The 24,143-nt window shown below is 34.7% G+C and overlaps 2 protein-coding genes across 5 annotated transcripts; both read right to left on the bottom strand.

Moving 5' to 3' along the window:
* Positions 1-8,001: 8,001 nt before the first annotated feature.
* LOC107909574 (uncharacterized) lies at positions 8,002-11,242 on the bottom strand. Of its 4 annotated transcripts, XR_005910509.1 has the most exons (7): positions 11,183-11,242; positions 10,705-10,851; positions 10,530-10,637; positions 10,101-10,209; positions 9,846-9,912; positions 8,399-8,452; positions 8,002-8,283 (listed from the first exon to the last, which is right to left on the bottom strand). XR_005910509.1 is itself a non-coding variant. In XM_041088975.1 (6 exons), the coding sequence occupies exons 2-5, from the start codon at positions 10,819-10,821 to the stop codon at positions 8,427-8,429; spliced, it is 318 nt and encodes a 105-aa protein (XP_040944909.1). In that variant the 5' UTR covers positions 10,822-10,851; positions 10,987-11,045; the 3' UTR covers positions 8,005-8,283; positions 8,399-8,426. The 4 variants fall into 4 exon arrangements, 2 of the variants coding, with proteins under 2 accessions (XP_040944909.1, XP_016692645.1); XM_041088975.1 differs by lacking the exons at positions 10,101-10,209; positions 11,183-11,242 and adding an exon at positions 10,987-11,045 and having other exon boundaries at positions 8,005-8,283; XR_005910510.1 differs by lacking the exon at positions 10,101-10,209 and having other exon boundaries at positions 8,007-8,283; positions 9,846-9,907.
* A 12,060-nt stretch (positions 11,243-23,302) lies between these two features.
* Positions 23,303-23,761, bottom strand: LOC107907841 (MLP-like protein 28). The gene is made up of 2 exons (XM_041088356.1): positions 23,614-23,761; positions 23,303-23,469 (listed from the first exon to the last, which is right to left on the bottom strand). The coding sequence occupies exons 1-2, from the start codon at positions 23,759-23,761 to the stop codon at positions 23,303-23,305; spliced, it is 315 nt and encodes a 104-aa protein (XP_040944290.1).
* Between the last annotated feature and the right edge of the window lie 382 nt (positions 23,762-24,143).

Raw genomic sequence — 24,143 nt, forward strand, 5'->3', positions numbered from 1 at the left:
CTGGGCGCAATTGCTACTTTGGATTTATCCGATGAGGCACTGGGTGACAAACTGCTGTGTTGGTCGGATTTGTGTATCCGTCTGAGTTCGAGTCGTGTTAATAGGGGTAATTAAATTAAACTGTACTATGATTGATATTGGATGATATTGTATGAGAATTGAAAATGAGATAGTGATTTGAAACATAAAAATGAGATAAGTTGTGATTAAATGAGATACATGAGTTATGTACTCATGGAGTGGATATGGAATGGATAATGCCATTGTTTAAATGAAATGTGAATCAAATTGTGAAAAGCTATTTATATAACAAGTATGAGAATTGGGATATTTGTGAAACAAATGAAATATGATAGCATGTGTAAGTTGAAATGAGAATTGGGATATTTGTGAAACAAATGAAATATGATAGCATGTGTAAGTGGAATATAGTATGAAATGATATGCTATTATGTATGAACTCAAAGAGTTGGCATATGGTAGTTATGATTTTTAAATATTAATATGTGTATATATTTCAATTATACATTTGCAGTCTCCTGTCTTTAAATATTCGGATTATAGAAATATCATCGAGTTTTACTCAGCGTACGATTTTGCTTTTTTGTAACACCCCAAACCCGGCCTAGGAGTTATGACCAAATCTGGCAGTGTCACATTGAGGTGTTTAGCGTAAAACTTGTTGTCGTTGAAATCTTTAAAATCAATTAATCATTTTGTTATTAAACGGTGATTCCAAAACGGGTTGTTCATTTCCAGGCGTGCATCATTAAAAGCTAATCACTTTTAAAACGTTATAAATTTTCCAAAATCTCTTTTTTTTTGCAGAAGTTTTTTTTTTTGGAAATGTTACGAAAACGTGGTGTCTTTGAAAATAGTTACCTTTTGAAACTCCGTCTTTTTCTACAACTAGCACTTTATATCAAACTAAATAAATAAAATCCCCAATTTAAAGTTTATAACTTTAAAGAGGCCTTTTTACATAAAAATACCCAAATTCAGTTACTTATAAATCAAAGGTTAAAAATGAAAGCTGATGCGGTTGTGTGGCCATCATCGAGTCCCTCACAGCACCGACCCGCCTACAACTGAGAATTACCTGTATAGTTAAACAGAGGGGTGAGTTTATAGAAACTCAGTGTGTAATCCCTTAACAAGCAAACAATCAATTAAATAGTAGATAAATGCAGTTTGGGCCTGAGCCCGTTATAGTAACAGTCTAGTTCAGTGTGGGCTTAAGCCCTTTCCCATAATAGTAAATGATTGGGCTTGAGCCCATCACAATGCCACTAATCAGTAGGGCATTTGCCCAATTTTAGTATTATTATCAGTGAGGCCTTAGCCCATAGCAGTAACAGATATAAGCCACACAATGAACAATATGTAATATCATTAATCGATGCAGTAACAGCACAAAATCATTAACCAGTGCAGATATGCAGTTAGAAATCCTACCCAATCCAGCCTCCACACACCACGCCTCCCTTCCAAACACACCATGTAGGGATAAAATCGACCCACCCAGCCAGACACACCAAGATTAGCACCGATTGCGGCACTAAATAGTATTGCAGCAAAGCTGCTAGTAAAATAAATGGCATATAGCCATCAGTAGGTTCACAATCGTTTTGGACGACCTGTACAACCTTATCAGTACGGTACACTTCCTCCAAATATAAAAACCCATCCCCACGCAATATATCGTGACATAATATCATACATGTATGCAAAATGTCATGCTCAATCATATCATACATATCATAGAGCAAATCAGTCATACATAACATAAAGCCATAACAGTTATTTCATCTCCTAGGGGTATAACAGTCATTTTACCTTATGGGGGTATTTCGGTCATTTTACCTTATGGGGGTATTTTGGTCATTTACCCTATGTCATTCTACCCTATGGGGGTATTTGGGTTATTTTACCTTATGAGGGTATTCCGGTCATTCTACCCTATGAGGGTATTTCGACCATTTTACCTTATGAGGGTATTTTGGTTATTCTACCCTATGGGGGTATTTCGGTCATTCTACCCTATGAGGGTATTTCAGTCATTTTACCCTATGGGGGTATTTTGGTGCAGGTATCGACCTCTCGAAAGGTCCGCAGTCACCTCGAGTGACTCAGGAAATCTAAATGGTCATAACAGTGTAAATGGGCCCAAGGCCTATTACTCAACGCAAGTGGGCCCACACGCTCGTGTGGCCCGCTCAGCCCAGATTTTACAACGGGTATGAGATCTACATAGCCCAGTCCAGTATTTGCCATAAATTGTGGATTTCATCCGTGTGGGGCTCACGACCCATTGAGCCCACACGGTCCATTTCGGCCCAATGTGTCCCATTACGACCTAAGCCCATGAAATGCTAATGGAGGCCCCTACAGTCTATCGCCCATGATTCGTAGGCTTGGCTTACCACATGAGCGATCACACACTCGTGTGGTCTCAAACGTCATATTTCAACTTTTCGGCTTTTCGGTTTTTGTCGTTCTACAGTTATAGTGGGGTGGTTACACACTTGATGCGATTTGCAGATTCCCTTCGTTCCGAACACTCTTATTCCGAAAATTAATGATCATCGCACCCTTGGTTCCCAGGCAATGTGCCAATCGACCTCAACCACCATCAATTAGGAATAGAAGTAATGTAGGTTGGAGAAAGTGACGAAAACCTTGAAAACCTCGCTGATCTCCCTACAAGAACAAGGAACAAATGAGATGATATATATCTCTCCACAACAACAACCTCCAAATCTCAATATTCTCTCCTCAAATCTCTCCAAATATTCCTCCTCAATCCTCTCTATGACCAGTTCAAACTCCATTTAGCAGTATTTCAGTCCAACTCTACCACCTACACGAATTAGGCAGCAAAATAAATACTCCCTTTTTGATGCGCCACCACTCGTACCTTAGACCCCATGTACACTCCGCACGCCCCTTACCACTAGACCAACAACTCCTTTGTATTATATTTTAACCACAATAATTTAAGAATCTACTATCTAGATCCAAGGATTTTATTCACTTAAAATAAAAATTTTGCATAAGTCAAGGCTTGAACCCCTGACTTTTCAAACACTTCTAAACACTCCTAAATCACTTAACCGCTGAAGCAGACATTAAGTTATGTCATTTCCTTGCACAACTAAATATTTATGTGCAGTCTCCTAACTGTTCCCTTGTTCAAAACCTATTTTTTCTAGGCCCAAAACTTGGGGTGTTACAATTCACCCCTCCTTAAAAAAAATTTGTCCTTGAAATTTCCAATTATCAGATCAGTCGCATAACACAGACTCCACCACTATGCTTCTGCTGCGCACTCTAGTTCCAAATTAGGTATATGGCGAAACGACGAGGACCCAACTCGAACACATTTACGGCCTCTACCATGGCCTATTGTACCTCGTCTGTGTGTACCCCTTGTGCTCATATCAAATAATGTATTATCAGCCTAAGAAATTTTACGAATCAGTTTGTAATTCTAGTAATTATTAACAGATTTCTTATGAAAAGTAGTAATCAGAGCTTTGTTTTTGCAAATCAAGGTCTCCTTATAGTTTCCAGTTTCCTACAGTCTCAATTTACTCTAACTAATAAGTTTCAGTACAGTCCTACTATCTACGGTAGTCTCTCAGTGTATTTCAGTTCAAGCAGTCTACAGTATAAAGAAACCTTACGGATTCGACGCTGAAGACTCGGTGTGCCACACTTGTAAACCTTCCAAAACACTTCAAGAACAGTTTTCCAAAAATTTTAAATATTTTCAAACCCCATTCCACAGTCGAGTTTTGTAACTCAGCTCTGATATCACTAAATGTAACTCCCTAAACTCAGTCTAGGAGTTATGGCTAAATCTGACGATGTCACATTGAGGTTTTTAGCATAAAACTTGTTGTCGTTGAAATCTTTAAAATTAATTAATCATTTTGTTATTAAACGGTGATTCTAAAATGAGTTGTTCATTTTCAGGCCTGCATTATTAAAAGCTAATCACTTTTAAAACGTTATAAATTTTACAAAATCTCATTTTTTTGCGAAAGTTTTTTTTTGGAAATGTTGCGAAAACGTGGTGTCTTTGAAAATAGTTACCTTTTGAAACTCCGTCTTTTTCTACAACTAGCACTTTATATCAAACTAAATAAATAAAATCCCCAATTTAAAGTTTATAACTTTAAAGAGGCCTTTTTACATAAAAATACCCAAATTCAGTTACTTATAAATCAAAGGCTAAAAACGAAAGCTGATGCGGTTGTGTGGCCATCATCGAGTCCCTCACAGCACCAATTTTGTTGTTTAAATGATCAGGTCAGATTTTGCACGCCTTAATTTTTTTGGATTTTATTCTCTTGTCTTGGAGAAGGATGACGTGCTGATATCTGTAGCATCCATCAGGTAGTATTAATGTTCTTTAGATGTACTCAATATTTCAATAATTTCTTTAACAACTGTAAACAACTCAGTATGCTATGTTATCCCTTGTTTCTTTCCGAATATAATATGCATCAAAGCTTTTATGAGGAATACCTTTTTTTTCTAGATATATTTTTCTTGGTGTTTGAATGGTTAGCATCTATAGTATTTTGTTATGATGGTTTAAGAAATAGAATGCATTTTAGAGTCAAAAGATACAATTATAAACAAGTTTAATGGAATTATTTACTAGCAAAAATATGGTTATCAATTATGTTGCTCTCTCTGACTCTTTATTTTTCTTGATTATTACAGTACAGTTGAAGAGCTTATGGAAGTGGGTCCAGAAAAGTTAAAGAAGGTAATTTTGGTCCTCTTTGATTATGTTCATCATTGCTAGACATTTTTTTGTTGTAGTGACTCCAACCTCTTCAGTTCAGTGCTTAGAAATGTGTGTTCTCCATTTCTTTTAGGCAAATGCATGACCAAGTTGTATTAAAGAGTGAAAATGAAGAAACATGTTGCTATTGTATCATCTGATGTTGTCACTGTAAACATCTTATCTTGCTAGTTACTTTCAAAGTAATTAGTTATTTTGAGAATGAAAAATATTATGTGGTTCTGGCTATAAATTCTTATGCTGTGATTGTGTTCATTTATGCTATGTTTGGAAACATAAATTTGAAAATTTAGATTTGGAATTCATTTGTAACCTCAGAGTACTCTTTTGTTTTAATTGTTGTAATGTGGGTTTTAAGATCCATTGCAATTACATGTCAAGCTTTTCACTTTGCCAGAACCCCAAAGGCATTATTGTTTGAGATTTTTGAGGGAATTATTTGATATGTACTTGAAATATTTTGCTAACAGCCTAAATGTTAAAAATGAATTATTTGCTAACATTTTGCAAAAGGCTCACACGGACCTCGACAAAATGGGTCTACTGCAGTTTCACAAGACATTAACAGTCTGAAACATATTGCATTGATGAAGGCCAAGATGAAAAAACTCTGATTTACTGAGTAAGGTTAGTTGGTTGCTTACTTTGCCCTTAACTGTCTTTGATAAAAATGTGAAACATGAGCGAAAGCCTTTGCAAAAGTATGTCGCTGCTGTTTGTAGTCCAGATATGGTAACTATAGTGGATGGTTTTAACTACTATTTCTGTGATCTTTTACAGACAATTGAACAAACAAAAGAAAATGTGGTAAAGAAGCAAGCATTGACGTATGGGGAAATGGAACAAGAATGTAAGGAGGTAAGTTAATCTCTTGGCATAGTAATTCAAGTGTATCTAATACTAGAACAAAATCCATTGCTTATATTGTGATGGTATGATTATAGTTCACTAACCCTGGCCCTAAGCACCTTGTATGGATGGCTGTAGGTAGAGTTTTGAATGCTGGGGCCTGTTTGGACCAATCAACCAGGTGTCAACCTTATTTCATGTCTGCAGGCCTCACTCTCGGGCTTAATTGGGCAGTTTATTTATGCATTTTTACTTAAATCTTACTTAAATCTAAAGGACACAATTTAAATGGAAGAAATTAGGAATTTTAGTTTTTTACATAATTCCTATGATCATATATCAGGCCAAACAAATAGAGGGGATGAAATATCTTTGATCAAATTAACTGATCAAATGATGGCATATTAGTTCTATTCCCTAAATTTGCTTGGCACTTTTACATTTTAAATTATCTGTAACACCTTACTGTTTTCTTCTTCCTATGGATACCATTATAGCTTGCAGTTGAATGTTTCTTTTAGGTATTTCTGTCTCCAATTCGCCTTACAATTTATGATTGTTTTTTGGTTTCTCCTCTCCACAAACTGTCTAATGTATTTGGCAGAATGAGATGATGTTATTTATGCCTATACATGCATTTCTCTCTGTCGAATTGATTGCAATGAGAATCAATAGTCTGATCAATTTAATTATTATGGTGTTCTTCTTCTTTTTTCTGTGCCTTAGTTCTCTTTTATGCTATATAAGACATTTCTATATAACGTTAAACAACAGTAGTGCAGCATGTTTCTGTTCTGCTTTTTGCAAATTAATACTATTGTTCCTTGTTAAAAATTGAATAGTTTAGACAATCATTAGAAAGAATGCCTATTTGTGACACATGGAAGAGCTATGATTGAGATTGTTTGTTAGTATGGTTCAACCTGCTACTAAAGTTACACATAATTGTTTGTTATATATTTTTTTTGAGCCTTAATGGCTATATATATTTTTAACATTCTTTGGGCCGATCAATATTAACGTAGCTTAAGTTACATGCACACAACATTTTACATTTTAAAACAAAATAATTTCAATATTAGAGGTTACTTTGGCAACTTATTATTTCAATTAAGTTATTTTAAAATATATATCAATATATCAATATTCAAATTTAAAATTTACCTAATAGTCAAAAGGTCAAAACTAAAATTTATGGTTGCACTACAACCCAAAATAAGGTTGTCCAAATAGTACAATAAAAAAAAGTGAAAACCGTAATATTTGACTAATTTTTTTTTCAAAACCATATATGTAAAAAACAAACAAAAATAATGTAGTGATTCAAGACCAAATAATTAACAAGCACGTGTATACATAATTTTGACATAGACAAAACACCAAACAATTCACACATATATATGCATTTAAAATCAAATAGATCAAATAGAAAAACTCACTTTGCTTATGTCATGTAAATCCAAACTTGTATTTATGATTATACAGGGATTTGTATGAGTACTTGAAAAATATTTTCAAATCAATAAATCTCAAAAATAAAATTGTAATAATTAACATATCCCACAATTCATACCATAAACCATATCAACATAATTCGACCAAATATTTGGAACCATAAAACTCCAAAATCTAATAATATAAAATTAAACTTAAAATCAAATTTTTTTAAAAATATATTATGGTTCAAAATTAATAACTCCAACACTACACCAAAACAGGCTTTTAGCGGCGCTTTTTTAGGCCTTTAGCGGCGCTTTTTAGCGCCGCTGAAAGTATTTGCGGCGCTTTGAGAAGCGCCTCCAAAAACGCCGCTAATGACAGCGTCGCTAACTTTAGCGGCGTTTTTCCCACAAACGCCGCTAAAGACCAGGACCTTTAGCGGCGCTTTTCCCACAAACGCCGCTATAGATCAGAACCTTTAGCGACACTTTTCCCACAAACGCTGCTATAGATCAGGACCTTTAGCGGCACTTTTACACAAACGCCGCTATAGATCAAGACCTTTAGCGGCGCTTTTTTTATAAACGCCACTATAGATCATGACTTTTAGCGACGTTTTTTTCACAAACGCCGCTAAAAGTGCTATTCCGCTTCATTTTTATTAAATAAATTTTTGTAATAACAAATGGAAAGGTCAAATTTTATTTTGAATGTATTACTTTTCATTAACAATAAAAGTAAAAGAAATTATAGTAATAAATTTCAACATTCACCTATAATAAATAAATAAATTAACATAAACAATTAAATTTCCTAACAAAAAATAAATAAATTTCATTATATGGGAAAAGAACATATATTCCTTTCAGTATTATATAACAAAAATTAGTACTACTACAAATACGGTTATTATACATACGCTTCCGTTTTCTTGCGGCGTTGAATTGATTGAACTCTACGAGTATCTACTACTAACAGCTGACAAAATTTTGGCTACATATTTAATTTTTCAATGTTCTCCTTATTTCCAGTCTAATGGTAAAAACAACAGCACCTTAATTTCCGTAGTGGTGAAACAACAAAAGAAAACTTTACTTATCACTCCATGTTTGACCAAAGAAAAATACCACCATGGCTTCTTGCAAATCCTCAGTAGCATCTCCCTCTTTGAGTAACTACATAACAAATTTAGTATAAAAATTATGAAAAATCAACATTCTACTCATCAAGCTCCGGTCATATTAAAGGAAACGATCAAAAAAACAATTTGAATAATTTGCAATAAAGTACCGCTTAGCAAGCTCTTGTTTTTTCAAATCTAGAGGCTGCCCATCAAAAACATAGCTGAAAGAAAATACCGCAAGCATTAGCAAATAAAAGGCCTTTGGGATGTGGTACCGTATAGACAGCATAAGGCAGAAAATATCTGTGTTAGGATTCTAATTTCCTCTGACACACGTAAGCAGTCAACTATGCATTAGTTTTTTCACAAATTCAAAACGAGAAAGATTTTCTGCCTTCCTCTGGCCATAGCCGTTGCCTCTTTTGTTCATCTACAATGGTCAATATTTTCTAACATATAACATCTTAAATAAAATAAGAACAGAGCAAAGAATTTTCTTTTCACAAAAAAGATAACTAGTTGTTAGCTTGGCTACACTAGATGAAGTTCAAATCACTAAAAATAAAACCACTCCTAATAGCTCACAATATCAATCTTATCATCATAAACTAATTGTTAGCTTGTCATCATCAACTAATCTTCCTTTTTTTTTTACTAAAAAGAATCATTTGTAATTTTTGTATTTCATAAGAATTGCTCTAACCAGTCAAAGAAATCCCTACATATCAACTCATTAACATGATTCTAATTATTTTTGTGCTGGGGAGGGGCATTTTCTGATTTATATAATAGAGTTTTTAGATTTTATAAATAGGGTTAAAATAAAGAATATGAAGTAAATTGTGAAACTTTAAAAACTGAGGGGTCATAAAGCAAACTATATGGGGGATTTTAAATTCACTTAACAACATTAAGAAAAATAAGTCTGGTTTAAAGTAATGGAAAAAAATCATAAACTAATTTGATTTGGTAATCTCCTTGTCCTACTTCGAGTGCCCACTGCCCATAACTATGAGCTATTTAAGAATTTTCATGTTCATGTTGAGCTACAGTTATATAAGCTTTTAAACATTTCTCCATATCATTCCCTTTCGCAGTTAAGATTACAAGCACAAACTCTTAAGGCACGCATTAAATTAAAAAGCATATACTTATTTTCAAGTATCTAGATGTTAGGATAGATAGTCACCAACCAAGCAACCACAATGAACAACTTATTTCATCATTACATCAAGTTTCATCCATGATAAACTTCTTCGCCAAAAATAAAAACATGAAAAAAACTTCTTACAGATCCAGTAGAAAAAGGGAAATGAGAACATTAAAAATCCCTGACTGAGATTTTATAAGAATTTAGATTATGAAAAATATATATTAAAAGTAAGCATAACCATGATATACTTTGAAGAAAACTTTTTCATCATAAACAGTCATGAAAGTATAATGCTTAAGAACTTTATGATGCAAAACTTTTTACAACCCCAAGCAAAACAAGCACTAGATGCCCCAATTTCCTACTATTGCAAATTATTACTAGAATGTCTAATACTTCAAGAAGATGATTAGTTGAATTGATATATAACTGTAAACTAAACTAAAAGATTAGGGAGTTACCATGAGTAACATGATCTTTGGTTTGGCTAGATAGTAGTGATGATACCAAGACAGCAAATCTTCTTTCCTAACACATGGTAAGAGTTAAAAGATATACTAGTTATATGTTTTCAAGCATACATAATTAAACATCCATTAAATAGAAAGGAATCAGTAAATAAGAATCTAAAACAAATGTCTTTAGGATGCAAAGAATCTTCAACAACATTGCTTCAAGAATCAAGAATGACGAAATCATAGTTTTGGAAGCCAGACCCCAGTAGTGGAGCTTGAAGCAAGGGTCGAGGCTAATAAGGCAAAATCAATCTCCATCCACCCATCATATTCGCTGTCAATAATCAAATATATAGTAGACTAGCTGGTGCTGCAAAGTGGGAATATTGAGCTCAAAATATATAGGATGCCAATGCAAGCAGGCCAACCAGATAACTATAGGATCAAAAATGAAATTCAATGATTCAATTTTAAGTAAAAGGATTAAGGCAAATTTCAATGATTCAATAAATTAAATTGAACTCCATTTGTATAAACTACATCAGCTGCTATTTCAGATTTATTAACGATAACTTTCCTAAATCCAATACTTGAAACTTGATGTTGTTGTATTGTATGGTTCATCAAAAATAATATTACCAAGCTGCAAATTCAGTAACATATAGAAACCTATAAGGCATCATGACTTACCCGTATATATGTAACTGTCTGCAGCAAGTTGCCTTCATTGATGCTGCTAAAGGCTTCCAAGAGCTGCTTAACAATTGGGGCTGCTTCTGTAAGTTTCACTACAATTTCCTGAGAGTAAAGATTTTTTAGTCATACATTTATTCAAAGCTGAAACCTGAAAGCAAAAGGCTCTAACCCTGTTTTCCAGTCGAGCTTTTTGATCGGTGATTCTCTTGTTCGTCTTTTGGTTGCCGGTTGGAAAATGATTTGGTTGACCTCTTTTCTTCAGTTGCTTAGAAGATTCTTCAGACATGCTTTGGATGGAATGCAGTCGAAGTAGATGCTGCAAAAGTGAGGATATATAAATCACCTTCAAGTTTGTTTGGGAATTTTATGTCATCATAACTAGGGAAGAAGCAGAAATCCTCCTTAAATAATCAAGAAGAGGGTTTAGCCTTTAGCTGAATAAGGAACACACAAGGATACACCAAGAAGCTTTAGGACTACACTTTATCCTTTAGCTTGAGCTGCTAGGAATCACAAAATGTAAATATCTATATATAGAGAACACTGCTACACATAACATCTAAAACGACTATACTGTAGCAATATATTTATTTATTTATTCTTGCGCGAGAGAAGGAAAAGATTAAAAAAGCTTAAAGCTTGAGGACCTTTGACGGGAACCGCGGGACTGAAAATAATTTTTCCTGTTTACTGCCTGCCTACCTACAACCACCGTGAAGCGCGAGAGTTAATCCCAATAAATCAACCCAACATAAATGGTTCCATAATACTGAAAATTTTGTAGCTGAATTACATGCCAAAAATACTCGCCTTCACAAGCCATGAGGGCAACTTAACTGCTTGTGCTTTCCCGACTCTTCTTCTTCCTTGATGCAAAGCTGCTCGGTCCGATTTCTATTTGGGGGATTTCAGCTAAGAAAAACAAACTCTTATTTGGGGATTTAGGGCGACCGACAGAGATGAGAAGAAGAGGGAGTAATGAGCGGGTAACCAAAAATCATTTTTTGGGAGTGAGCGGGATTTTACCTTTTATTTCCTTCCACATTTGTGGCGTTTTAAGAAAAAAACGCCACTAAGAAATTTATCAAAACGACACTGTATTGAAAAATTACAATACATGTTTGCGGCGTTTTTTATCAAAACGCCGGCAATGTCTACCTTTTCTGGCGTTTTTCTTGAAAACGCCACTAAAAAATTTAAATTCTTCTATTGAAAAGTTGGGAAATTTTAATACATAGTAATGGCATTTTTTGTTGAAAACACCGCTAAAGCTCACATATTTTTTATATTCAATTATTGTATCTTTTATATAAATTTTACATAAAGAATTATTAAAATTTTAAGTAATATTTACAAGAATTAGATAATATTATAAATTTTAGTTTTTTATTTCATTTTTATTTTTGTATTTTTTTCTTATAATTTGGTCCTATCCAAATTAAATAATTACCTATATATCCATATCAAATATATCAAATGGTTTAAATTAAATATTTTTAAATATAAAAACATTAATTAATTGTATAAAATTGTATCATTTAACAAATCTCAAATAAACCTTAAACCCTAAATTAACCATTCAATATATATAAAGTCTATCTATTATATATCTCTTAAATAATATAAACTATACTCATAATTTCTATATATTAAATTTATTATTATCTCTTTTACAATTATATAATAACATATTTAATATAAATTAAAAAACTAATTAATCTAAACCTTAAACCTTAATTCGACCCTTGAAACCCTAAATCCCTAACTCTTAACCCCTAACCCCTAACTCTTAATCCCTAAACCTTAAATCCTAACACTTAAACTATAATCCCTAAATTCATATATAATCCCTAAACCTTAAAATAGTAACTCCTAAACTTGCCTTAAATCTTAAATTAACCATATACCGTAAACCATATCAACCCTAAACTATAATAATAATTAATTAATTATTTTAAAATTAATACTATCTTATCTTTTTCAATTATATATGAAATTATTTAATATATAAATTAAAAAAATATTTAAAAATAAATTAAAAAATAATTAATCTAAACCCAAAACCCTAACTTGACCCATGAACTCATAAACCCTAAATCCCTAACTCTTAACCCCTAAACCCCTAACCACTAACCCCTAAACCTTAAATCTCAACCCTTAAACCATAATCCCTAATCCATAATCCTTAAATCCATACTCCATAAACCTTAAAACAGTAACTCCTAAACCGGCCTTAAATCTTAAATTAATCATATACCTAAAAAACTTTAAAATTATTTTAAATGATGGTATTTTAATTGTTCCATGTGTTCTATTTTCAAATTATTTCTACGTGTTATTATTTTTTTCTGAATATTTTAAATATTCAATTAGAAATAAATTGAATTTTATTTAATTAATATAAATAAACCAAGTAAGATAAAATGTTTTTAGCGGCGCTTTTCCAAAAACGCCGCTAAAGCCCATACCATTAGCGGCGCTTTTCCAAAAACGCCGCTAAAGACCCAGGCATTAGCGGCGCTTTTTGAAAAACGCCGCTAAAGCCACGAAATGTTAGAAAACGACACCGTTGGGCTAAGGTTTTTTGCGGCGTTTTTTTGAAAAACGCCGCTAATGCTCATTTTTAGCGGCATTTTTTTAAAAACGCCACTAATGCTCAATCTTTAGTGGCGATTTCCAGAAAGCGCCGCTAATGCTTAATTTTTACCGGCGTTTTTTGTCCAAACGCCGCTAAAAGTGCCACTAAAAGCCTGTTTTGGTGTAGTGCAACAACCAATCCGTAGAACCAATTCAACAAAGACTTGACAGCAATATTACAAGCTTAGAGTAGCTCCAAAACATTGAGCGTATCCTCTGAATGTATTGCAAAACCCTTGATAAGTTAGAATAGAATGAGAATGATAATAACAAAGCATATTGTCAAGATGTGCAGACAATTGACGACATCTGTCGATACTTTACAAAACAACTTGAATTGATTAACAGTTGGATCACTTGATCCTTGCTCATATTTTAATAGATATATCTAAATAAAAGCAAGAGTAAATTGGGACCTCCAAATTTCATTATTTCCAAACCCAATTGCACTTGAAATCAAGAAAATCGTATTGATCATTGGCTTAACTGGTAAAATTGACAATGTACTGTAGGTCTGTAACTCTATGAGATATAACCATATCTCTGGAAACACATGGTTTAAGCCACAAGGATAAACATGCATATAAATTCTACAATATGTATTGTCAATGGCATAAAAGTTGCAGAGAAAAATATGCGAAAAACTTAAAAGTTGATTTTATTAAAATCTGTATAGAACATGCTAACTCAACGTACATCAGATAACACAAAGCAATAATACATTGCATGAGTTAGTATAAAACGCAATGATCTTACAAATTTAAATCAATAACAGAATAAATTATAAATTTCGATTCTTCGAATAGCATATGCAAATTTAAATTAATTTATATTTATAAAACCCTAAGACTTTTAACTGCCTAGGAACCGTGCCATGATTATTAGACTGCTATGAAGATGAGAGCTGAAGGGAATGGGCCAGCTTGTACGCTGTTTAATGAAGCAAAGGACTACACTGGTGAGCTAAGAATAGACAGTACTGCTGAGCTGGGAGAGATGGACGGCAAAGGAATTTAGCTAAGAACTCAGTTATGAACGTGGACCAATGAATTGGTTTACAGCTGTAACTCTGTTATTACTTTTTAGAAATTGCCCACGGGATATGTCCAGTGAACTACGAATTTTCATATGTTTTTGGAATGAAATAATCTTTCTTACCTCATTTCTCTACTCTATCTGATCTACATTCACTGTGGGAAAGCGTAAAACTCGGCAACAAATGGTGGAAGACACGAAACTTAATACATTGCCGGAGCAGATTCAAATTTTGAAGAGGCAGATGGAAGCAATGAGAGCTGCAGAGAACACTGTGCCTAAATGGTGGGAGGAGCAGCGCATTGGTATTGAAGCCAAGTTTTAGGAGAACTGGCTTACATGATCAAGATGTATGACAAAAAAAAATAATTAACTACTTAAATGATTCTAATTTAAAAACAATCACTCAAATAATTAAAAATGAATAATAAACTTGGGTTAGGGTAATAAATAGCTCGCAGGGATTTAAATTGCGGTCGCGGTCGTGTTTTCGGTCGCGTCGCGTTTGTCGCGGTCGTGGACATAACGGACGCTATTGCGATTACTGCGGTTATCACGGTCGTGAATTTTTTTTAAAATTCGCACAACTTATTATAAAACATAGGAATTATAATTATAATTATAAAAAGTTATTTTTTATGATTTTTAGAGTTTTAAATATTTGGACTTTGATTGCTTTTTGCTGTTTATTTGGACTTCTTTTTTTTTTAATAACATTATATTAGGCTTTTATTAATAGAACAAAATTACAAAAACTGCACACTTATAATTCTAAAAAGGCCCAAAGCAGATGGCGAAAAGTAAAAAAATCTAGATATTTTTAAAGTAAAAAAATCTAGATATAATCCTAAAAAAAGGCACTGATTCCTTGCCCAATCAGCTGAAATCTGCCCTCTCTTCTTCCCATAATCCCATCATTTCATTTTCAATTTGACCATTTCCTTTTTCAAAACTTTTCCTTCCGAACTGTTCCATTTTCTTATTGTTTTGAAGCTTTCTTCCTTTCGTTCTTCCTCTCCTGGTGCTTTCTAGTCTGGTTCACATAGCCAATCGTATCTTCTTTGTTCTTCAGCGTACTCAGGCCCTCAGGGAGCTCCATTTCCAGGCATACCTCCTCTTTTTTGTTTTTTGTTCTTTTTCCCATTATCTTCTTTGTTCTTTTTCCTTTTTTTGATTGAACTGTGTTTCAGTGTTTCTGTTGATTTTTGTTTAGGGGAGATGATTTTTTTTAATTTGCTGTTAACGAAAAATAACGGGAATAGCGGCCCGTTATTGCCGCAATTGGCCATTACCCGTTAAATTGCGGCCGTGATCCACCGCTATCGGTGTGACTCCGCTTCTCACCGCTATTTTCAGCAATTGCGGTTTCGGACGGCGCCGCTACCGCTATATAACGGCCGTTATTTCGGTAACGGACCGTTATTTAAATCCCTGATAGCTGGCATTGTGTCGGGTGTTAAAAAATAATTTTTTGTATGCTGGGACTAGATGATCGACACCCTTGAATTTTTTTCACCCTGTATCATACTGGTATACATTTATATCAATATTTGAAAAAACTTTTTGGGATGTTAGCACACTGATGGTCGGCACCCCTTTACCAGATAAATTTTTTTTGGGTGCTGACACACCAATGACCAACACCCATTTTAAAATTAAAAAAATTGGGTGCTAAGACACTGATGGCCGGCACCCCAGTATCAAATTTTAAAAAAATTGGGGTACTGGAACATTGATGATAGGCACCTTTGTACCAAAATTGTAAAAAATTTTGGGTGCTAGGACAATGATGGCCGGCACATCAGTACCATATTTAAAAAATATATTTTGAGGTGCTGAGACACTGATGGCCGGCACCCCAATACTAGATTTAAAAAAAAATTGATGTTAGAACACTGATGGTCGGCTCCCTTTTAGTCTATATATATGGAAGTTGTTTGGGTTGTGGTATTGTAATTGAATGGAAAAAAAATGTTGAAAGTACCATCAAATGAGAGTGTTTGGGAGCCTACCATCAAATGGGAATACCATATTTGAGAGTGTATCATCAAATGGGTGTGATATAGTGGATTGCAGATGGGAGTGTATAATCGAATTTTGAGGTTGAATTATATATGGTCATGTTTTAACGGAGTTGAATTATATACTGTCACATGAACTATAAATGTTATGCCATCAAAGGTCGGATGACTTTCTTCAACATAGATGGCGAACTGTGTAGGTCGGTTACGGTTAAAGAATATGGTGGGTGAATATGGTCAAAATTACTAAATGCAACGTAGACTTGATTCAAGTAGAAGACGACTAACTGTGGAGAAACTACTATTCAAAATGGTTGTATTATTTTTGGATCTGTAAAAATATTTTAGTCCGTATTTTTTGTTGGTCAAATTTTATATTTTCATATATCAATTTTCTAGAATGTTCTTAATAATTTTGGATCTATGCAAACAAATATGTACAAAAAAATATTTATGTTGAAAAATATTTACAAATATTTTGTATTCATCTATGCAAACAAATAATTATGTTAAAAATTCAATTTTTGTTTTGGAAGAATAATTACAAAGTAAATATTTACAAAAAAGAATCAAAATTATCTAGATCTTAGCGATGTCCCCGGCCCCAGAATGTACCGATCGGGTTGCCTCCGTCGGCCAAGGGGTGCACTTGCATGTGGGGATTGGTAAATACTCGGGTTGGTCTTCGGTGTTTGTACCAGTGTACTGAAAAAAGTGGAATAATTGTATGCCTCACCATCGAGTGTGACGGGGTATTGCGAAACCGGAGGGGCTAAGCCAAGATAGGTGTATATAGTTACCCTTGAAGGTCCAGGTAGTGTGAGGACAACCTAGAGTGTGCCGAATGTTCAGGCTCGAAGTCGTCGCCAAATATCTTTTCGAGTGAATGAGGTTATTGTTGTTAGGGATGGGAGGTATGCGATGAGGATCTGAATGATTCATATTGTGGCTTAGGGTCGGGGTTTGAGACAAATTATATATTTTTGAATGGTGGAACTCGATTACGGTGCGGTCGTGTGTTCATCCGTTACCATTTAGAAGATTTCGGTTGTGCGTGTTCCAGGAGCACTATGTATCGACCTTGGAATATGAAGGGCATCTTATTTGCCACGTACCAAGCTACGTACTTGCGCAAAGGAAAGAACCATGTCTTTAAGATAAACAAGGGGGCCCACCTCTCATGTCAGGCGTTTTATAGAATAATGTACGGAGCATGTTGGTTTGCCCAATTTATGGCATCCCTACCTTTTTTGTCTATATCGTGGAGGGTCTGAGATAGGTTGCATGCATCCGAACTGTCTCAAAACCCGAGCCACTATTGTAGTCGGATGTCCGATACATTGTGCACTATTTGGGTTCGCCCGTCTCCCTGACATCCATGTCATTTTGAATCCTCATTGAATGTTTTCGACCTTTAGGATGTCTACGGAGACTACAGTCCGGTGACATCTCGAAAGCAGGCAGTGGAAATTCTCATTTTGAGACATTTGACATTACGGGAAATTCGTTTCCTCAGATATGCAATGTGCGTTGCAGCGTGTATACCTCATCTAAGAATTGTTCGACGTCTAGATTTGCATGCGCACACGGTGCATGAAAATGCGTTCACAGATATCGAAGAGTTTGGAACTTCCCACACTTGCAACGCCTATTTCGCAGATCAACTACGTACGACTTGGGTGGAAGACCTGAGCGACGACCGACGTACTCTTGAACCCAGAAAGTCTCCAAGTCATGCGAATACAATTTTGTGTTCATTCTCTGTGCCCCCCCCCCCCGCATTTACTGTCGTAGCCTTTCGGACGGCCTCAATGTACTCGTGCCCGTGCGCTATCTGCTTTACTTGTCTCAGCCCTATCCTTTGCATCAATGTAGTCAGTCTATAGAATGTTACCGGGAAAAAAACAAAAATTGGCAGATGACGTGTATGCCTTAAGACCGAGTTCACCTCTTCTACGAGGTTGGTCGTCATTTGACCATACTAAAACCAATCATCATAACTTTGACTCCACTGGCAATTCTTCATTCTACCCAACCACTACCAGAGATGGCGATTTTCAAGTAACGATGTCATCTGAACTTCAAGTCTTGCAAACCTTTACCTGAATCTTTGCAATTCTAACTCATACCTTGCGTATGCATTTCGAACCAATATTTTAAAAAATTACAGAGTTATAAGTTTAGAAAAAAAAAATTTAAAAATACAAACTGATAAATCTTGAAAATAATAAAAAAAGATTCTAAAAATAAAATATGAACAAATCAATTTTGGAACAAATTTTTTTACCCATGTTCACGATTTCTCTGCGCCATTCTTTATTCTTGTAATTTTTGTGGAAGTTTACTGCGATGTGTTAGATGCAATAAACAAACCTCCGCGGAACCCCTGAACGCATTATTACAGCAAGCAGTCCCTTCGATCTGTCTGAGATGAGGCAAATGTTGTCTTGCCTGACAACGTACCTCCGTATATTTCTTAAAAAAAATTCCCATGACTCGAAGGTCTCACCCTCTACGATGGTGAAAGTGATAGAAAGTACATTCTAGTTTTCGTCTTATGCAATCGTGATCAGAAGTATTTGCGTGTATTTTTCATGGAACCTGGTTCCGTCCACCTGTAACAACGACTTGTAGTGAGGGAAGGCTCTAGCACACAACTCAAACGTTTAAAACAATCGATGGAAAACTCGTTTCCTCGATTCTATCTTGCCTTCTGGGCCTCTGTGCGACAGTTTTTGCAAATCAATCACCGTTCCCGGTACATACTCCCGCATCGCGGCTACCCACTCTTGAAATTCGTTGTATGGCGTATCCCAGCCACCATACAACTGTTGCATCGCCATTTACTTCGCCCATCATGCCTTTCTATGGGAAACCTTGTATTTGAATCGAGCTTGCATGTCCGCAATAAAGGTCGATACTGAGATGGTAGGCATGTCTTTCACCAATGGAATGACGTAGTTGTATATGGTTTTTCATCTATTTTTCGATGGTCTTGTGACATATGAGCGGCCATGCATGTGTAAGGACCTTCTATTTTCTTAATTGTCCACATCTGAGTACACTACATTAATGCAGCTCAAACACGCCATTCACAGACACTTGAGGCTTTCCAACATTCTCCCACATATAAAGACTGCGTTGACTTCGTGACTTTGTAGTCGAAAAAATAGCTTTAAGCTGTACTATTTTATTGTATGTAAGCAGTCTTTCTTATTATTGAATTGTTGTCCTACGAACAACTCTTTAGCTTTCAATTCTTCATCCAGTAGATGAGCTGACACTATGTTTGGATATTCGGAGAACTCACATGCAACCGTCGCATCAGGATGTACATCAGTCATGAAGGCCCCGGGATTATTACGGATAACTATATCGAATCCCATGTTCCTGGCTGAATAGGGGTGTATATCGTCACCCTCCATCGCGCATTGATTGTCTATGTCTTTATAGATGTCATCCAAATCAGGGTCACTGAAATCTTCATTACCATGGTAGGATTGCTCTTCATTATCGAACCCTTCATCAACATCTTCTATGGTGGCCAACACCTCTGGATTAATCTCTAGATAAGGACACGGGATTAGGATGTTATACGAATATCCATCGTAGTTTGGATTTTTGGGAGTTTGCAGTGACTGATCTTTCCAGCTCCATTTCTGAGAACTTAAACAGATCTGTTGAAATCGAAATTTGTAAAACAGTATCAACATTTGCTTCCCGCAACGAGTAGCTTTCTTTGTACTAATCTTCTGTTTCAAATCCTCCAGTAGAACACGCTTGTTGATCTCATTCTGATTTTTTGCCGGCTTTGAAAGACACAACCTTTTTCAGCTGTATTTACCATTTCTCCATTGAAATGAATATAAACAAACAAAATTTGGAAACTTATCTTCAACAATTTCTGCTTCCTCCTCAACAAACAAAACACGGATATTCTTAATATCAATTTTCAACTGATAAAGTAAACAAAAAGCTCAAATGGAAGACAAAACACCTCTATATATTGAAGGGGTACCGGCCATTAGTGTCTCAGCACCCAATTTTTTTTAAATCTGGTACCAAGGTGCCGACCATTAGTGTCCTAACACGCATTTGTTTTTTAATTTTAAAATGGGTGCCAGCCATTGGTGTGTCAGTAACCAAAAAAAAGTATTTTTTTAATCTGGTAAAGGGGTGCCAGCAATCAGTGTGCCATCACCCAAAATTGTTTTTTCAAATACTGCTATAAACGTATATCAATATAATACGGGGTGAAAAAAATATAAGGGTGCCGCCCATCTAGTCCCCAACACCAAAAGAATTATCTTTTTAACACCTGGCACAATAATTAAGCAATAATTAGTCCCCAACCCAACTTTATTGTTCGTTTTAAATTATTTGGGTGATTGTTTTTAAACCAGGGTATTTACCTAATTAATTATTATTTTTAAGTCATTTGGGTAAAATAGCCCCAAATCTTGTATATGATATCAAACATGGTTAAATGATTAGATAAAGACTTTAAACTGCCTAGGAACCGTGCCATGATTATTAGACTGCTATGAAGATGAGAGCTGAAGGGAATGGGCCGGCTTGTAGGCTGTTTAATGAAGCAAAGAAGGACTACTCTGGTGAGCTAAGAACAGACAGTACTGCTGAGCTGGGAGAGATGGACGGCAAAGGAATTTAGCTAAGAATTCTGTTATGAACGTGGAAAAATGAATTGGTTTACAGCTGTAACTCTTTTATTACTTTTTAGAAATTGCCCACAGTATATGTCCAGTGAACTATGAATTTTCATATGTTTTTGGAATGAAATAACCTTTCTTACCTCATTTCTCTACTCTATGTGATCTACATTCACTCTGGGAAAGCGTAAAACTCAGCAACAAATGGTGGACGGCACGAAACTTAATACACTGCCGGAGCAGATTCAAAGTTTGCAGAGGCAGATGGAAGCAATGAGAGCTGCAGAGAACACTGTGCCTAAATGGTGGGAGGAGCAGGGCATTGGTATTGAAGTCAAGTTTCAGGAGAACCAGGCTTATATTATCAAGATGTATGACCCAAAAAAAAAATAATTATGTAAATGATCTTAGTTTAAAAACAATCATCACAATTTAATGATTGATTGTGAAATTTATAGTTAATAAAATACGTAGGAAATGAATGTTTCAAATGCATATATATAGTTTCCAATTGAATTTTTTACCGTAAATTAATTTTTTGTTTATGGTTACTAGAAAACATATTTCATGAAATCTATTTGCAAACTTAGAACTTCATTAACATTTATTTATGAATTAAATACTTCTAAATGTTCACTATCTCATTGTCTTAATCTCAAATGAGACATTGCAAGTTAGCATTTTTCCTTAAATAACACTTTATCTAATCATTTTAGCTATTATGCAGCCTTTGATATTCATAATTTCAGTACGAAACCCCAATTCCTAGCCTTTTCACAATTAAGTCCTAAAAATTATTTTCTACTAAAATCACTTAATAAAATCATAATATAATGAAATTAGGGCTTCAAATATATGGTAATTCATCATAAAATTCCAGCACTTCTTCATGGAAACTTACAAAATCACCCATGGAATCAAAAACTAATGAATTCAATAGTTGGACCTAGTTGTAAAAGTCTCAAAACATAAAAATTTCAAAGAAAAAGCAAGAATTGAACTCACATGGTATAAAAATATGAGAAACCAGCTTGTTTCAGACCTCCTATGGCGTATTTGCTGATGAATTATGAAGAAATCTCTAGAGTTTTCAATTTTGTCTTTGTTTTATATGTTTAATTTGCAAAATTTCCAATTTTGCCCTTGTTTCTCCTTATTTTCTTGCTGATTTTCTTACCCAAACCGTCCAGCCCATATAATTTGGGCCTAATTGCCTTTTAAATCCCTCCTTATTAGTCACTTAAGCTATTTAATCATAATTTAACAAATTTTGCACTATTCTCAATTTTGTTCTTTTTAATTAATGGACCATCCAAACATTAGAATTTTCTAACGAAACTTTAATACCAACTCTATGACACTCTATAAATATTTCTAAAAATATTTATGGCTCGGTTTATGAGTTTGAGGTTTAATTTGATACCTCGTTTTAAACCCAATTTACTTTTTAATTTCTTTTTAAATCACAAAATTCACTAATCCAAAATTCTTCTGTAATCACACTTGACTCATATGTATTTATTTATTAAATTTTAAAACTCACTAGTCGGATTTAGTGATCTCGGATCACTATTTCCGACACCACTTAAAATTAGGCTTTTACGCTTATTTTTAATTATTGAGTAGTTTTTGACAAGAATGAGCTTGTTAGTTTAATGGTAAGGCTTTAGCTTACCCATAAGTCTTGTGTTCAAATCTTAAGTGTGCAAAGTAGAAATATTTTTGCTATCTTTGTTGTGCTCTCTATTTTCCATTTTTCTTTTTGGTTTTCCTCAATTCTTTTTGTGTTACTGAAACTTTCTTTCTCTGTCGTTTATCTTTTGCGATTATTCTTTCATTTATTTTTGTCATTAATCATCTTGTTTGGTCTTTTACCATCACTTTGTCTTTCCATTGATTAAACCATTATTTACGCACCCTTATTCTCTGTCTCTCTATTTTATGCTCCTTTTCCTACGTGCTGGTCGTGTGTGATTGGAGTGTTAAGTTTCTGTGTGGAAATATCTAGTAAGTAAGATTGATTTTCAATTGGTGATTTCTGTTTTGATGCGATTTCTCGTGGATGATTAGTATTCTGTGTTGTTGTTGATTGGAATGGTCTGATTATATCAGTGTTTCTGAAAGGAGAAGATCGTGAGGCGCATCCTCCTCCCGCGAGTTGAGGGCCCTTGAACTGCTTCTTCTTGGGTTAAGTGTTCGAATGCTGAGTTATTAACTAATTTCGGCTAGGGCCGAATACCCTATTGTTTAGGCCGAACAAGTGATTTAGTTTCAGTACATTGTTACTAATCGGTTTGTTTTAGATGCCATTTCTAGGGTCTAGAAGTGTGTTGTTGTGTCGCTATTCAGAAAATCATTAGGTGCAGTACGCAATCCCACCGTGCATCTTCTCGTATTCCAAAGTCTAGTGCATTATGCTGCCATTACCCTCGCACTTGGGTGAAACTTGAATCGTGACTATGGAGCTCTTGTACTCTTTCATTAGATCTCCTTCGATCATTTTGAAAGTGACCAAATTCTTATTAGAGTCTACCGCTTCCTCTATTACCTTTGCATTTTTAGCCTTTTCATCTAAACAAACAATATTTTTTCTTTAACAAAACAAAAAGAGCAACAAATCAAGCAATAAGCATGAAAAGAAATTGGGTTTGTTATGTTATATCATACCATTCACATAACTCTAGTGGATAATGCTACCGACTTTCCCCCATTCACCTTTATGTAAATCACATCCTTGAACCTTGTCATAGCAAGTATGGTGCACATGGTGCAGTTTGTGGGCGAACATTTCACGGAACTGCTCGGGAGAAGCCTTAATCTCTACATCTACCTCAAGGTTACCAATAAGAGTTGAAGACGCCATTGTCTCACCAACAATGTTTGATGTGGGAGTGGTTTGTTTGATGTTTAGACTAGGCATTATTTATAGACCGGTGTCAATGTTTAGGGCAATAATCCTCTCCAAATGATACTACTCAATTCCCTATTCGTTCACCAATTATCATTAATCATATTTTCAATTTCGCACACTTGGTTTACTTATTGAATCTTCGTTGAACCATAAATATAAAAGTTTGATTTTACTCAAAATTTATTCACAAATATTTAAAATAATAAATCTTGCATTCACTTAATAGGTTTTTTTTTTATACTTTTCATATGCTAAGGGTTTATGGCTACTCTTTTCAACAATGTCATCTTCAAAATTCAAATCTACATTCACTTGAGAGTATAATGTGCTTTAC

Source organism: Gossypium hirsutum, chromosome D02 (assembly GCF_007990345.1).
Source record: "Gossypium hirsutum isolate 1008001.06 chromosome D02, Gossypium_hirsutum_v2.1, whole genome shotgun sequence".
NCBI classification, from domain to species: domain Eukaryota; kingdom Viridiplantae; phylum Streptophyta; class Magnoliopsida; order Malvales; family Malvaceae; genus Gossypium; species Gossypium hirsutum.

Bases quoted from the DNA above. Each gene is read 5' to 3' on its own strand.
- LOC107909574 (XM_041088975.1), bottom strand. From the start codon at position 10,821: ATGTCTGAAGAATCTTCTAAGCAACTGAAGAAAAGAGGTCAACCAAAT. The intron at 10,638-10,704 runs GTTAGAGCCTTT...CTTTACTCTCAG, and splicing joins AAGCTCGACTGGAAAACAGG to GAAATTGTAGTGAAACTTAC. The intron at 8,453-9,845 runs GTAACTCCCTAA...ATTTTCTTTCAG, and splicing joins CAAAGATCATGTTACTCATG to CTATGTTTTTGATGGGCAGC.
- LOC107907841 (XM_041088356.1), bottom strand. From the start codon at position 23,761: ATGGCGTCTTCAACTCTTATTGGTAACCTTGAGGTAGATGTAGAGATT. The intron at 23,470-23,613 runs GTGAATGGGGGA...TTGTTTGTTTAG, and splicing joins AGGATGTGATTTACATAAAG to ATGAAAAGGCTAAAAATGCA.